Here is a 15,999-nt window from a genome sequence, read left to right on the forward strand (position 1 = left end):
AAATGAATCACGTGATTTACAAGCCAAATTGCAACTGCAGTGCTTTGTTCTATGTGGGCATGGCAACCAATAAGCTGTTAGTCTGCATGAAAGGTCACTGACAAACCGTAGCCAAGAAACAGCTGAACGACAGTTGCTAAGCACACTTTTCAACTATTACTTTGTTTTAATGACTTCTTCACACCTTTTGCCATCTGGATCCTTTCTATCAATATCAGCTTTTCTGAAATGTAATATATCCTATGTTCCCGTAAACCACCTGGCTTCAACCTTCATTAGTCATTGTTCTTCTGCCACCTATCCCATTCCCTGTTCCCACTGCACAGCCTTGTACTCCACAAGCACATCCACAGTTTTTACTTCTCTCTTTTTTTGTCCCCTCACACTCCATCTAACCTGCAGATTGCATTTAGCTGCCCTACCTCCTCTCCATCTAATCCCTGTATGCTCCCACAAACAGCACTTTAATATCCTCCAACCATACCCTGCTCCTACCCCCCTCCCCCCCCTCTCCACCCAAGCCTCCTACTTACGCCCCCACTATCCAGACTGCTTCTCCTGTCAAGGGCAGTTGCTCACAGCCTGGCTTCAGCTGCCAGAAACTGTGGTTATGTGTGTGAGAGTTACATTTGTGTGAGTGAGTCTGTGCGCAGTTCGTCTATTTCTGAAGGCCTTCTGGCTGAAAGCTTACACATTCAGTAGCCCTTTTGTTGTGTCTGTCTGTAACTCAATTTCTCCGCTATATAGTGAGCAGTAATCCATTCTTCTCATAATACTGTGATCATTCCATCCTGGACTTTCCATCATTTTATTCTGTTTTTGCTCTGCTACTCTCAACTTCAATTCCAGTCTCGTCTATGAGTGACTGGTCACAAACCTCGGTGTCACTAACAGCCTTTACACATGACCAGAATATCTATGGGTTTTGTAAAATATCATTTGAAAATATTCTGCTACAGTAGTCATTGAAGGCTTCATTTACTACTGTCTTGATTGCCAGACACAATTTCATATAGCACCTCTCTGTCTATAGCCCTATGCTTTATTTTATACCTTTTATGCAGTAATCTCTGTTTCTTTATAAGTTTATTTACAGTGACTGTATACTATGGGACACCTGCCGCACTGTGATCTGTCCTACTGGGTGGATATCTATCCAATGCATGACTGATTATTTTTTTAAACTTGAGCCATAGTGCCTCTACATGGTCCTGTCCTGAGCTAAAAGATTCAGATGCCTCACTGAGGTACTACATTACTGTTTCTCTGTCTATTTTGTTGAACATATAAATCTTTCCACCTGTTTAAGTTGCCCTTCACATTTTGGTATTCATTGTTACTAGAAGTGCCTCATGGTCACTGATACCAGTTTCAATGTGGACTCCCTCAAAGAAGTCGGGTCTGTTTGTTGTCTAATATATAATGTATTTCCATCACAAGTGGGGTTCTGAATTACCTGTAGTTTTCAGAGAAGGCATTTAATAATGTTTCACAAGATGTCTTGTCATGGTCACCACTAGCAAAACTATAATTATCCCAATTGATCATTGCGATATTAAAGTCTCCTTCAATGATTACAGCATTATTGGGAACTTATGTACAAACTGAAGTTCTCTCTAAACTTTTTCATTATACTGAATGAACATGTGTTGCTGGATAAAAGGACCCTATTAGAATTTTTTGCCTACCCTTGATACTGAGTGTCCAAACAATCTCACATCCAGCTTAAACTTCTATGTTTATGGTTCTGAGGTTCTTGTCTCCTGCAAGAGGTACACCACTTCCATTTCTTGTTTCCCTATCCTTCCGGCATACTCTTAAATTTTATGCAAAGATCTCACTACTGTAGACTTCAGATTTTAACCAGCTTACTGTGCTTAACATTATGTGAGATTCAGTGGTTTTAGAAGGGCTTTGAACTCTGGCACTATGAGGTGGCATGATTATGGTTTTTAGTCTAAGAGGAAAGACATGACAGCACACATAACCGATGTCCACAGCAGCTTGAAAACGATGCAGTGCTACACGTTAACATATTCATATAACAAATAGGGCTAACCACGTATTATGGACTATTACATTTACAAAAGGTGTTTCTGATATTAGGGAATAGGTAGAATAGGTAGTACTTCGTAGATCCCAACTTTATATCCCATAGCCTCATTTTTTTTTTTTTGTCCATTTCTACCACCTACAGGAATCACAATATTGTTTTACTACTTGCTTGCTAAAACATACCTTATTTCTAAACTGATATGAGCATTGTAAATGGAAGATTATTTTCAACACACTATATATTTAAACAGTGTAACTGGACTGAAAACACATTAACACAGCACCATCTATTTGACCATATCCTTCTTAGTTCCTGCCACTCTTTCTTTGCTGTATTCCCTTTTACAGTGTATCTTCAAGCTTTTCTGTCCCTTTTCCACAAATTCCATTTTTCTCACTTTTACTTTTTTAAATTGCCATTTTGTCTTTTACTAGTTTAACCTTAAGTCTACACTTATTTTCTAGTTACTCTCTCATTATTTTTCCCTTTCAATTTATCCCCACACACTTGTGCTGCTCTGTAGCCTCTCCATCTCTAATCACGTTGTTACTCCACCCTACCTAAGTCCTGCTATTTCTTTTCCTACCAGTTTCCTCAATACAAATCCATAAAACTGCCTATGGACACTCTTTCCTTCATTTTCATCCATTGGTTTACCCTTGAAAAGATTAATCTCTTTCTAATTATTGTCCCACTATTTCCCCTTAGTTGAGGTATAAATGCAGCAACTGACAATGACTGCTCACTTACCAATCTAGCTCCATCTGACCCACAGGCAATTTGTAATAACAAATATTTTCAGTAAAGTGGGATAGCAACCATTCATTCTGCACTAATGGTATCAGTTAAGTATGTGCCCTAAACATCCACATAACACCAACATAGTAAACGTGCATTTGTTCTTTACACTTCACAGTGGTTCCAAATAAATTGTGATCTGAAATAGGTTGGGACGTACCACGCATCTCCAACAATCCATTTGCGTGTATTTTATGGTCGTCGTAAATTATAAACTTTACCTTCTTGCACTTTGAAGTAGTCACAGAAGTATTGTGTCCCAGGTATCAGACTTTTTTCCCCTGTTGCAATGCCTGTGTCAGATTGGAAAGTTATTTCAAAAACCAGCTATTGCTGAATGATTTAGGACTCTCCTACTTTGCTACAAATGTATTCATTTTCTGTTACAAACAAGTACACCGCCTTTTTTACAGCTGCTTACACTCCAAAATATACAACATTTGCCTTGTACAATGTGTATTGTATATTCTGGCTGTCAACCAATGACTGACTTACATTTTATTGAAAGGGTAAGGCGTAACACACCACTTGAAGCCAAAGAAATCTGTTACACCTCAAGGTGTCGGTTATTTACTTATTCTATTGTCTTATACTGCTCTTTTTGTAATGTGCCTTTTGTACAACAGCAGCATCTTTTCTTCTATCTTTAATAGTTAGACTATGCATTGGTGACATCGTGGAGTACACTGTAAAAAAGATGTTTGTATTTTGCAGCATTGCAGCATGAAGGTAGTTGAAACGTATGTAACACTAAACAAATCTCTTTGGAAACAACATTTTCCAAGATAATGTGTTACTCTCATACCGAGTGTGTAAGGCAATAAGACTTATTTAATATGCACAACCATAAACTAGTGAAAAAATTTCGCTGTAGAAGACTGGCAAATATCATCAAAATTGACGAAATAATTCTCGGGTGAACAGCCTGCTGTGAGTGTCTTTTGTACACTCACACAGGCTGTTCACCCGAGATTTATTTCGTCATGAAATACGAATGGAGAAATTGAAGAATCACATCATCAAAATTATTTCATTACTACTACTTACTTCCACATTTTCTTTGGATGCATTGTATTCATCAATCTTCAGAGCCAGTTTTGATTGTAATTCAGAAATCTGGGTTAAAAGTTCATTTCTTACATTTTCCAGGTGAGTATTCTGTGTCTGAAATTCTTCATATGTGTTTTGCAACACTAAGTAGGCATTCTCTGCTTCCTGTTTTTCAGCCTGAAACAGACGTTTAACAATCAGCAGCAAGAATGCTGAAACACATTGTAGCCAAATACTGGTTGTTTGTTCTATTTATATGATGACCCTCTGTGCAGCGCAGTAGATGTCAGGCAGCAAGTACTCTGCTGCCCGGCTATCAGATGCCATGTCACCCATCTACTGCTGCGGTAAGAGATGGCTATGTTTAAAATATAAACAAATAAATTTTGTACTCACACATGTATCGCAAGGAGATGCTGGAAATGCCTGCCATTATTTTCCACACATTTCTGACATCTACTCAAGAAATAATTAATCACATGATGTACTTCTCTGAGAGATATTGAATTAACTGATTCACAGATATTAACCTTGAGTTCCTCTGTCATATGAGGATTTGTTGTGTATACTTTGTCCTTCAGTGTTACCCACAAATAAAAATCACACAGAGTTATATCAGGACTTTAAGCAGGCCACATATTGTTATTAATCACTCTTTCATCGAACACATCATGAATTGCGCGCAAAGAAACATTGGCGGTATGTGCTCTTGTCAAACCCAGTTGAAAAAATGTGAAGCTTCATTCTCTTTCACTCAGTTCATTGAAAAACTGTCACAAAATGTATTACACATATCTTTCACTTGTATCTATGTCATAAAAAAAAATAAAAAATAAAAATAAAAACCTGGGCCTATTATTCTGTAATCACTAACTGCACACCACACACCTATTTTCTGATCATGAAGGGGTTCCTCATGAAGCACAAAAAGTCTATCTGCACTCCAATGTCGACAGTTTTTGGAATTAACATACCCATGAAAATGTGATCAAGCCTCGTCTGACAACAGAATGATGTAAAGATCCATTGCACCATCATGCACTTGTTTTAAAACCTATTCGCAAAACTTAACCCTATGCGCAAGATCAGCAAGTCTACGTTCTTGTACTACTGATACTTTAGAGGGCCTTAGCCCAAGCAGCTTAGCCCCTCTTTGTACAGAGGTGCACGATATTTGTGTTTGCTGCAAAAGACGTCTAAGAGACTTCTTAGGGGAATCTTCCAGGCAGTATGCAACGTCATCAAGAAGAGCTCCTGTGAGCACCGTATGCCATTATTTGTGCTTCTTGTCTTTAACAAGTCCCTTTTCACAAAATTTATTCACTAATTTGTGAACTGCATCAGACTCTGAACTCTAATGCCTCGAAACTTCTGTTGAAACAATCTCCGAACAGTACAAATGACACTGCACACACAAACTGTAAACAAACACTTGTCATGGAACTGAATAATTTGCTCTTGCCATTGTTATGTTCGCAAATTTCATTGTTACACTCGTGATGCCTGTTTCACTGTTCTAATGAGACTGGTTGAAAAGACGCATATGTCTGTACGGCCTTCACGCCGTGTGGTGCGGGTAGGGGGGTGGGGATAAAAAAATACCCCGGGCAGGCTGCCATCAGATACATGGAACACCCTGTACATGCATAATGGCATGCACATCCACATGCTTGTGTGGAACAAAAGTAAACTATACAAGTTTCTGATCTCATAAAAGTGCAAACACTGGTTTAATTTGCCATATTACTTCTCATAATGACAGCAAGTAATGAACTGCACAGCTCACTCAAGCTGCAGCAGTAAATTCTTTGACTGGAACATTTCTTTCACAAAATTTTTCATGGTACGATATTACTTACAAAATTTTTAACTTTAGTGACAATTTGTCAATATCATATGACATAGATCTTCCTCAGTAAATATTTCAAAACTGCCAATGGAAGGTAGTTTGTACGTGTCAATACAGTGTGGAGACAATGTTAACACCTTACCTGTAATCTTACTAACTCCTCAGAATTGTTAGTAGTTACACTGATATGTTGGTCTCCAGTATCTTTTATGCTTGCCGGTTTCAAATCCGATATAACTTCTTGAAGTTCGTGAATAGTTGATTCGAGTTCAACAATCTGAAAATAAATATAGTAAACACTCCACGATAATTATTCCTTAGAAAATGCTACTTTCAAGAAACTATGAAAATAAGGACAAAGTTATGTGTAAATTAGTATTTAAAGTAGTGGTAACTGAAAGGAAACAAAGTTACTTAAAATGAGGACAGTGCTATAAACATCTTGTGAAAGTCATAAAAACAAAAGTTCACATCTTCACCACCAAAGACCAGCAGTGGTATCATATTAACTTTTAACCCTTCTCTCATTAGCACTGATGACATGCTGCCAAATGGGGAAAAATTGATAAATTTTGGATTTTAAACTTAAATATTTCTGAAACCAATAAAATTAATACACAGTTTTTTTTCTTCAACTCATGGACATTGAGCTGTAGCAGTAAAATATTTGTTCTTTATTACCTGTTGATCTAATACATTGTAAAATTCTGAAAAAATTCCATCAATCAACTTCAGCCCACCTGGGGATGAAATTGACAGATTATCTTTTATGCGATAATTGCGGATTATTTATGAATCTAGGTTGACTTTAACTGTTCTGAAACTATCAATAATTCAGAAATACATCAAATCAGGCACAATACTTAACTACTAATTTCACAGTAACCTAAAAATAAAGTTTAAGAACAGAAAAAAATGTGATCACAAATATGTTTTATGAAATTCCAAAGAAACACACACTTAGCTTTTACTACTGGCTGACCACCTTGTTTTTTACCGTAATTGCCATGAATCCTATTTACCACAGCTCCTTTGGAAATTTTAAACACTTGGCTAGCATTTTAATGTTTATTTTTCCATTTAAAAATTTATGTCAGGCACAGATCTAAAATATCCACAACTGAATTTCTTCAATCCACCCAATGTACATGTGTACATCTACACAGTCACCGCATTACACAAACAGCTCTTACAATCTCAACTGTGTGATACCATGAACAGAGTTGTGGCATACTTGATAAATTCACAAGTTAACATACAGACACTGACATGTGATTCCTCACCTTCTCCTAGTGTAATATATGACGAAAAAGGTCATGGATGAATGGCTGGATGTCTGTGTGCAACAGACACAATATTTCGGCAAGCGATTATGTTGCTGCTCACATGTGCCGACGAAATGATTGCCTAGGAGGTGGCACACAGTTTATAACTCCGACCACCCCCCCCCCCCCCTTTCCTGCTCTGGCATTATATACATAGTCTGCAGGAGGTGCGGGCAGGTGTCCAGCATCTCCTTCCACCAAGTCCTCCATTCGAGGTTTGTGCCCAAGGACATGAGCTGGTGTCGTGTCTGCTGTCGCTCTGCCTGCCCGCGAAGTCTGTCCATTGTGAACTGTATCCTTCCTTTCTTAATATGACTCAATGCAAGTTTTCCAGTCATAAGGAGGTGGCCACTATCACAATGATCAGTGGTTCCCTTACTCAAATCTTGATAAATTCTTTAATAACACAGTCCCAGAAGTTAGACGTCTGTGTCAGAACCTTGTAATTTTGTTGTTGGTGTTCCTGGCAGTGATCTTTGACAATAGGCACCAATTCATCTATGTAAGTCACATCAAACTGGCAGACCCATCGTAAAACACACATGTCTAACATTTCAAGAAGGGAGCCCTGGAACCAGCCCAACAGAAACCTTTCTATTTCTTCCAGTAAATCAATGACACCCAAGTTGTGTGGCCACACGGAAACTGAATGATTGCCTCATACATCTGAATTCCACACATCAGAACATCAATTTTACCAGCGAAGTCAAAATGGGTGGAGTGCTGCTGATTCTGGATGTCCTGGTAAAAAGAAGAGGGAATGGCACATCAGGCCACAGCATTTACAATACGAAGAGGCACATTGACCGATACTTACGTACGGACAACTGCTACTGCCCAGCACAGAGAAATGGCATAAACAATAGCTTATACCCTATCTGACAATGAGCCAGAACCAAGAACTTTGACACCTGAGGATTATGACCCAGAAAAACATCTACCACAGTGGCATACACTGTGAGCTGTATGTGCTACACCAACTGTGCAATGGCAGGAACAGAAGAGGAACCTCATGAGGATGTGGCCATTGCATTTATTCCATTTTGTTGCCCATTATCTGGAAAGATTGGACAAATTCTTTGGAAACATCAAATGAAGACTGTCTTCCACCCATCAACTAAAGTACTGGCACTACTAGGTAGTATCAAGTATGACATCAGACTATGGAAGTTCAGGGTCTATCATATCCCCAGTTAATGTGGCATGACTGACATAGGTCAAATGGTGCATGATGTCGAAGACTGTTGCTGAAAACAATGGCAAACCAGACTGCAGCAGCCTAACCAGCCGGTAGTCGCAGAAGACTACCTTTCAGAATTACACGGGATGGATCACAACTTTTCTAAGGTACTAACACAATTGTCTAGCTTCTGTGATTGTGTAATTAAAGAAGTTACAGAGACTGGAGTAAGGGACACACTTATCAATCATGATAGTCGCTACAGGGGTCATACTTGCCCACGTCAAAACTGTAGAACACAAAGACAAAGAAAGGAGTTAAAAAATCAGTCCCAATCGATGGAAGAGATGACAGCTACAAACAGAGTCATGGGCAAAGGTCAATAAAATATGCCATAGAGAAATGGAGGTCCAGAACTAAAAATTAAACAGCCTTCGCCTTAATGCTATGACAGATAAAAAGTAAAATGCAGTCGACAGTCCGCACGTCATTCACTATAATGGCTGATAACTCAAGACAGCAAACACCAATGAGAACATAAGCAGATTTAAAATTAAAAAAAAAAATAAAAAAAAAAAAAATAAAATAAAAAAAAAAAAAAAAAAAAAAAAAAAAAGTAAAGAGGGGGGGGGGGGGCATTCTATCGGGAAATTATGGACAGTCAAAAGCTGGGCGCGATGTGCACAAATTGGTGGGGGAGCACCACATAACAAATGGCAATGGCTAAAAAGACAATGCCCAATACGCAACCTAGTTAAAACGATTTCCTCATGGCAAGAGCACCAAGAGGTGGTCATCAAAGTCACTGGAAGTGGCTTAATATCCCGGAGCTTTTTACCATGAAGAGAGGACCAGTGGTGATGCCAAAGTGACACCACCTGCTTAAGGACGGCAACACAGTAATCGTCAGAGGGAAAGCATGAACTAAAGGGGGCTCAGGTACGAGGACTGCAGCCTTGGCAGCAGCGTCAACAACATTGTTTCCTGTCAGACAGACTTGACCAGGAAGCCACAAACATCACAGTGGCTCCAACACAAGCGAGCCAGTGACAGCTTTCCTGGACCCGTTGCACTAAGGGATGGATAGTGAACAGCACAAAGACTTTGAAGGGCACTGAGAGTGTCTAAGCAGACGACACCATTGAAAAGCTCGTTTCGTCAGATGTACTGCATGGCCTGATACAGAGTGAAGAGCTCGGCTGTAAGAACTGAGCAGTGTTCTGGTAACCGATATTGAAAAATGTCGGCCCTATGATAAAGGCACACCTGACAATGATCAGTCCGGGAGCCATCAGTGTACACAAAGATACTATTGCAAAATTCCATGCAAAGATCATGAAACTGAAGGCAATGGAGTGACACTGGAGTAGTGTCCTGATGAAGCAAATTAAGGCCAAGGTAGAACATGGGCTGCCGTATGAAGCCCAGGTGGTGAAGGGTTCACACCCACCGGGAAACTTGCAGGTAGTGTGAAGTTAAGCTGCCGGAGCAAGAGCCAAAAGCGAACTCCAGGAGATAACAGAGAAGAGGGACGCGCTCCATACTGGCAGTCAAAGCAGTCATCAAACGAGGCGGCATAGGATGGGTGGCCACACATGGCAACAAACGGCATGGATATCTGCTGAGGAGAAAGTCATGGCAACAGGACAGCGGCAGTTCGGCAGCTTCTGCATACAGACACTATCGGGCTAGTGTAAAAGGCACCAGTGGTGGGACGGATGCCACAATAGTGGATAGTATTGAGAAGACACAAGAGAGACAGGCAGATGCATAAACGAAAAACCCATAAACTAGTTACTAACGGACAAGGGACCCGATACAAACACAGGAGGGTGGTTCGATTTGCACCTCAGGAAGTGCGATTGAGGGCATGTAAGGCAGTGAGGAACCACCTACAGTGGGCTGCCAGGTACAACATGTGGGAGGACCAAGAAAGTTTTCTATTGAGTATGAGCCCCAGGAATTTTCTGGTTTCAACGAGCGGTAGAGCAACAGGCCAAGATGTAAGGACGGTAGAAGAAACCAACTGGGCTGCGCAAAATTCATAGAAATTGTTTTTTTTTCAGTGGAAAAACGAAAGCTATTCTCGATGTTCCGTGAGTAAAGATAATCGACACATCACTGAAGACTGCTCAATGAGACAAGTCTGAAGAACTGCAATAGATGTCAAATTCGTCAACAAAAAGGGAGCCAGAGATGCCCGGCAGGAGACAGGCCATTAATGACAATAGCATATAGGGCAATGCTCAGGACTGAACCCTGAGGTACACCATTTTCCTGGGTAAAGGTGTCTAACAAGAACCCACACATACATTGAAAACTAAGTCGGAAGTGAGGCTGGTGCCCATGGAATAGAAGCCCCATATGTAGACAGTACGGAGGATACCAGTCCTCCAGCAGGTGTCTTAGGCTTTCTCCGAATCGAAAAACACATCCAGTCTGGGATTTCTGCAGAAAACCATTCATGACATGGGTGGAAAGAGTGATGAGATGGCCAACTGCAGAATGGTGGATGGCCAACTGCAGAACGGTGCACTCGAAATCCAAACTGCAATGGTTAGCAAATTGCGAGACTTGAGCCATCATACCAGCTGAGCATGAATCATATATTCCATCACCTTGCAAACACACTGGTGACTGAAATGAGATGCTAGCTAGAAAGAAAGTGTTCGTCCTTACCTGGCTAAGGGAAGGGTATGACAGTGGCTTCACACCAGCGTCTGGAAAACGTGGCCTCTGCACGTATGCAGTTGTACATATTATGCAGAAAGTGCTTGCCCACAAGAGAAAGGTGCTGCAACATCTGAATGTTAACAGCGTGTGGCCCTGGGGATGGAGGATTGAGATGAAGTGAGAGTATGACCTAACTCCCTCATAGTAAAGGCAGCATTGTAGCAATCACAATTCAGAAAAGACAATGGTATTTCCCGAGCCTCCTCCACTCATTTCCAATGGAGGAAGGCAGGGTGATAGCGGGAGGAGCTCGAAATCTCCGCAAAATGGCAGCCCAAGGTGTCAGAGATAGTAACAAGGTCCACGATTACATATTCTGCAACTGTCAGGCCGGAAATTGGGGAACGGATGTTGGCCTGCACGACAGGAGTGGAACTGTTAAAAGAACTAGCGAATAAAATCCAACTAGCTTTTTTTCTATCCCGAAGAACGCAACGACACTGTGCACACATCTGTTTATAATGAATGCAGTTTGCCATTGTAGGATGACTGTTAATAATGCGGAGAGTACATCTACGTGCGCATATTGCATCACTGCATACCTCTGTCCACCAAGAGATCAGGACACTGCCTGGTAAAGAGGAAGTGTGGGGAATGGAACCTATTGCAACTGTAAGGATGACATTTGTAAGATATTCCACCTGGTCATCACAACTGGGGAAACGTAGTTCATCAAAGGCCGCCAGGAGGAGTAAAGCCTCCAGTCGGCCTTAGTAAGCTACCATTTGGGTGTGCATGCACAGGGAGTGTAAGTCAGCAAACTGATAGTAAATGGGTAATGTCGCTCTAGTAGGTGTCAGAACGAACAGATGACTCGAGATGATGAGCAGTGCAGAAGGCTAGGTCCGAATGGAAATAGGTGTGTGTAGAGTCTGAACAGAATGTGGTTGCTCCTGTGTTAAGACAGCAAAGATTAAGTTGATTAGAAGGTTAGCCAACACAGCACCTCTCTAACACGTTCTGGGAGAACTCCCAAGGGGCGTGCATTAGTCACCGAGCAGCAGAAAGGGGGTGAGGTAGCTGCCTAATACGCTGGAGGAAGTCTGCCCTGGTGACACCGAATGAGGGAGAGTTGTAAATGGTACAAAGGGAAAAGGTCAAGTGAGGAAGGAAAAGGTGAACTGCAACAGCTTGAAGTTGGGTAATCAGGGAAATTTTTACTGTGAACGTCATCCCATACCAGCAGCCCGCCTCCCCCAAGAGATGGAATGCCGAATTTTGGGAGGGGGTGGCGTCAAATGGACCAAGAAGAAATGTGAACTCAAAGCATTCATGAGGACACAATTTTGTTTCCTGAAGGCATAGAACAAGTGGAGCTGCGATTCTAAGAGCAGCCGTAAATCCTCCGTTGGATCAAAAGCTGCGAACGTTCCATTGTAGGAGAGTCACAATGAGCAAAAATTTGAAGGAGTGTCACCTCAGTGGCTGCTGAGTGCCAGGTTTCGAAAACTCACTGCTACAGGGCACAGGTGCAGGAGGATCCTGCTCCATGAGGTCTACAGAGGCGTCAGCAATCTTCTGCTGTCGGTCTGCGGAGTCCAGGTCAGAAAAACAGTTGGTAGTGCGCACCAGCGACACTGAGGTCAGCCAGGCAAGGGTATCATGCAGCGACACTGTCAAAGAGGGTCTTTGAGTTAGCGAGGGAGAAAATTGTTTGCCTTTGTTTGACTTCTTCAGGCCCTTCCAGAGGAAGATCCAGATGTTGGTTAGCTGGAGGGACATAGGTAGTCTTCACGGGAGTATTCCCCCTGTCCTTTCCTGCAGGTTGGCGCATGTCTGCCTGGCCATGTGCTTCATGGAGCGAGATGCCCCAAGAACAGTACTATAGGTGCTAGATGGCAGAATGCAGGGTTTCCGACTACCCAACAACTTGCGAGTGATCGGGTAAGACACTTTTTCTTTCACCTGGATCTCCAGGACAGTCCATAAATCGAGATACATGGGACAATTGCGGGAGGCAGTGGCATGGTCGCCGTTGCAGTTGATGTAATGGGGGAGAGGAGGAGGAGGCAGATAATTGCCCACATGAGCATCCCCACCACAGACAGGTTACACATTTGGCTTGTTGTTGACAGGACTTGAGTGTGGTTGTAATGATGACACTGGTAGCAGCGCATTGGTCTCGAAATCTACTCTTTGACTATGATTACTTCATTACCTGCTTTGATCTTTGACCGATGAAACACTATCACAAGTGAGAAAGAGTGTGTGTGGGTACTAAGGAGGCATCCACTTTTTTCATCAGCCAGTGGACGGCAATGACACCCTGATCACAGAGGTAAATCTGTATTTCTGCCTCAGTCAGACCATCAAGCAGTCTCGTGTAAATAACACCACAGGAAGAATACAGTGACTGATGGGCCTTGAGACAAACAGGATAGCCACGGAGGAGTGAAGCTGCAAGCAGTAGTTGTGCTTCAGAATCAGAAGTGGTCTCCAAAAGCAAAATACCATTATGTAAACGACAGCAGGATTTCACAGGATCAGCAACTGCATCAACACCTTTCTGAATAATGAACAGATTTACTGTAGCAAAGGACTGACCGGAGGAACCTTGGTGCAGTCGGGAGGGTCTTTAAATCATTAGCCTCATTCCATTTACATTTTGTAGCCATTGACTGTGAAGATAATTGGCTCATTGCAACAAAATTCCTCATGATTGCCAGTGTCTCCGATGGTGTGCTCTTCACAACTGGAGGACACCTTCAGAAGTGTGAGCACCCATCTTAGGTGCCTGTTCACACCTCAGGTCCACCTCCCAAACATCTGACGGACCAATCCGCGAGTTGGGAAGGTAGCAGCTCAGGCAATAACCCCTCCCTAGGCCTGGCATGTACAATCAACCCTCCCTGGGCCAGGCATGTACCAGGGGGAATGTGTGAACCCTACATGTTAACCCGGGGCTGGGAATTACGCATTACCCAGTCACCTGTTACACGTAAGACGCATGATTCTGGCTTCAGGAGTGCACATGGAAGAAGGAGAAGAAGAAAGAGAGGAACCTCAAACGCCGAAGCTGATTAACGAGGGGGGGGGGGGGGGGGAAGAGAGAGAGAGAGAGAGAGAGAGAGAGAGAGAGAGAGAGAGAGAGAACAGTGGAGAGTATTCTGATATCAACTACCGAAAATGCAGAATACATTTCCAAAAACAACCCAGACATGTTGCCCGTGGAAGAGGAAAAAGAACAGCAAGAAGATAGACATGCAGCATGGAAGGGAAAAAATACTGCAAAGGCTGGAGCCCCGTGGTAGACAAGCACGAACCTGTCAACGAGTGGCAAGGGGGGAAGAGATGCTGGATGCATGCCCACATTTGGGTGCAGACTGTGTCCAGAACAGCAGGTTCGAGGGAGGGATTGGGGACGGGGGCAGTGTAGGCCCTGCACTACCTCCTAGGCAGTCACTTTGCCAGAGCACCCAAAGATTGCAACATAATTGCTTGCTAAAATATTGTGCCTGTCAGACAACATCTGGCTGTTCAACACTGAACTACTTCATTATCTAACACACTCAAATTTTTCAATCATATTTAGCTTTTTGTCAACAATGTAGGTGTTGAGTGTACACTAATTAGTAACATCTCTAAAGATAAATAAGTTCTGTTACAGATTAGGTGTAATTACTGGTTGAGATTCGTAACTTCTCCATTCTTTGCAACACTGCATTTAATGTTACTAACACTTTACCAAATCTTTGACAGACAAAAGAAAGGGAGAGAGGGAGAGAGAGAGAGAGAGAGAGAGAGAGAGAGAGAGAGAGACTTACATGCACTTGCACCTGATTTATAGTAATTTATCTGAAGTTTTCATATTTTCAGGAGTATGACCTGGCTAGGCTGACCATAATAAATGAATCATTTGTAACTGACTCATCATCTGACCATTTGTAGGTCTAGCAACATCTTTCATCAGGGGCATGATAAACTGTTTCTTTATCAGTTTTGTGTGTTTACATTGAGCTATAAAACAATCTCCTCCAGTCTGTTTTAAACTAAATTAATTCCTTGTAACAACTTGGCCATTTTAAATGCTCTCTCTCTGCAGTGCAACAGAAACTGTTAATCTAAGTGGCTTTGTGGTGGAGTGTAGATTATTCAAAATACTTTAGGACTGACAAGTACTTGGAAGTACAGGGGTGAGGCTCACATTCAGTCAATCTCAAGCTCCTTAGCAGCAGCAGCAGCAGCAGCAACTGACTGCAGTTGCCAGACCTTAACCGCCACCACGTCACTTCCTGCTTGCACTATGCTGCACTTTCAATCAGCTATTCTTGTGAGATCGTTTATTGTGTGCTGAGGTTTGTTTTAATTTCTTATAGTTGTGGGATTAATACTTTCTCTATTGTTACTGTCATTTATCAGGGTGTATACGTGGACAAGGAAAAAAATTCCCGGATTTTCCTCGGATTTCCCGGTTAAAATACACTTTCTCCCGAGTGAAAATACACTTTTTACATGTTAAGTTACAGTATACTCTTATTCTGCACTGTAAAACTCACCAATCCTTTGAACGTTTACGGTTTTATATACCGGAGTAGAATTTCCCGGCACTTTAGAAAACGAAACTCAGGGGGGAAAAACACGTTTTGAAAGACCTTTGATGTGCAGCAATATGTACGCTGCATATTTTCGTGTTACGAAGGTATAAATTCCAATTCCGTCAAATACCGCATGTCACTTCCAGAAGCATTGAAATCGAGATTGCGATGCTCTTTTGTAAGCCAGTCATAGCTCATGTCACGTGATCTCGCCAGCCGATGACAGCACAGGACACGTGATGTAGTCAGCCAATAGCAAGATCACTCTCGAGTAGCGTGAACACACAAATAAGAAAAGTTAATGGTTTAAATTAATATACATAGCATTCACATAAGAAGAGTAATAAGCTGGAAGAGAAGCTAAGCTTCCACATATAATGTGGATCTTTTTTGCACTTGTTACACTTTCAGATACATCACACAAATTTGCCAGTAAAATTTCTAATAACGACGTAAACGTCTGATCTTCTGGG

At 41.8% G+C, this 15,999-nt stretch overlaps 1 protein-coding gene across 2 annotated transcripts in view; it reads right to left on the bottom strand.

Annotated features, from left to right (window-relative positions):
- LOC124802723 (protein Spindly-like) overlaps positions 1–15,999 on the bottom strand; it is an 85,397-nt gene that overhangs the window by 49,584 nt on the left and 19,814 nt on the right. For both annotated transcript variants that reach the window (XM_047263693.1, XM_047263692.1), the window contains exons 3-4: positions 5,896–6,030; positions 3,902–4,081 (exon numbers count right to left, since the gene is read on the bottom strand). In XM_047263693.1, coding sequence (XP_047119649.1) covers positions 3,902–4,081; positions 5,896–6,030 — 315 coding nt within the window. The remainder of the gene's footprint in view (positions 1–3,901; positions 4,082–5,895; positions 6,031–15,999) is intronic.

The sequence above is a fragment of the Schistocerca piceifrons genome, chromosome 6 (assembly GCF_021461385.2).
Source record: "Schistocerca piceifrons isolate TAMUIC-IGC-003096 chromosome 6, iqSchPice1.1, whole genome shotgun sequence".
NCBI classification, from domain to species: domain Eukaryota; kingdom Metazoa; phylum Arthropoda; class Insecta; order Orthoptera; family Acrididae; genus Schistocerca; species Schistocerca piceifrons.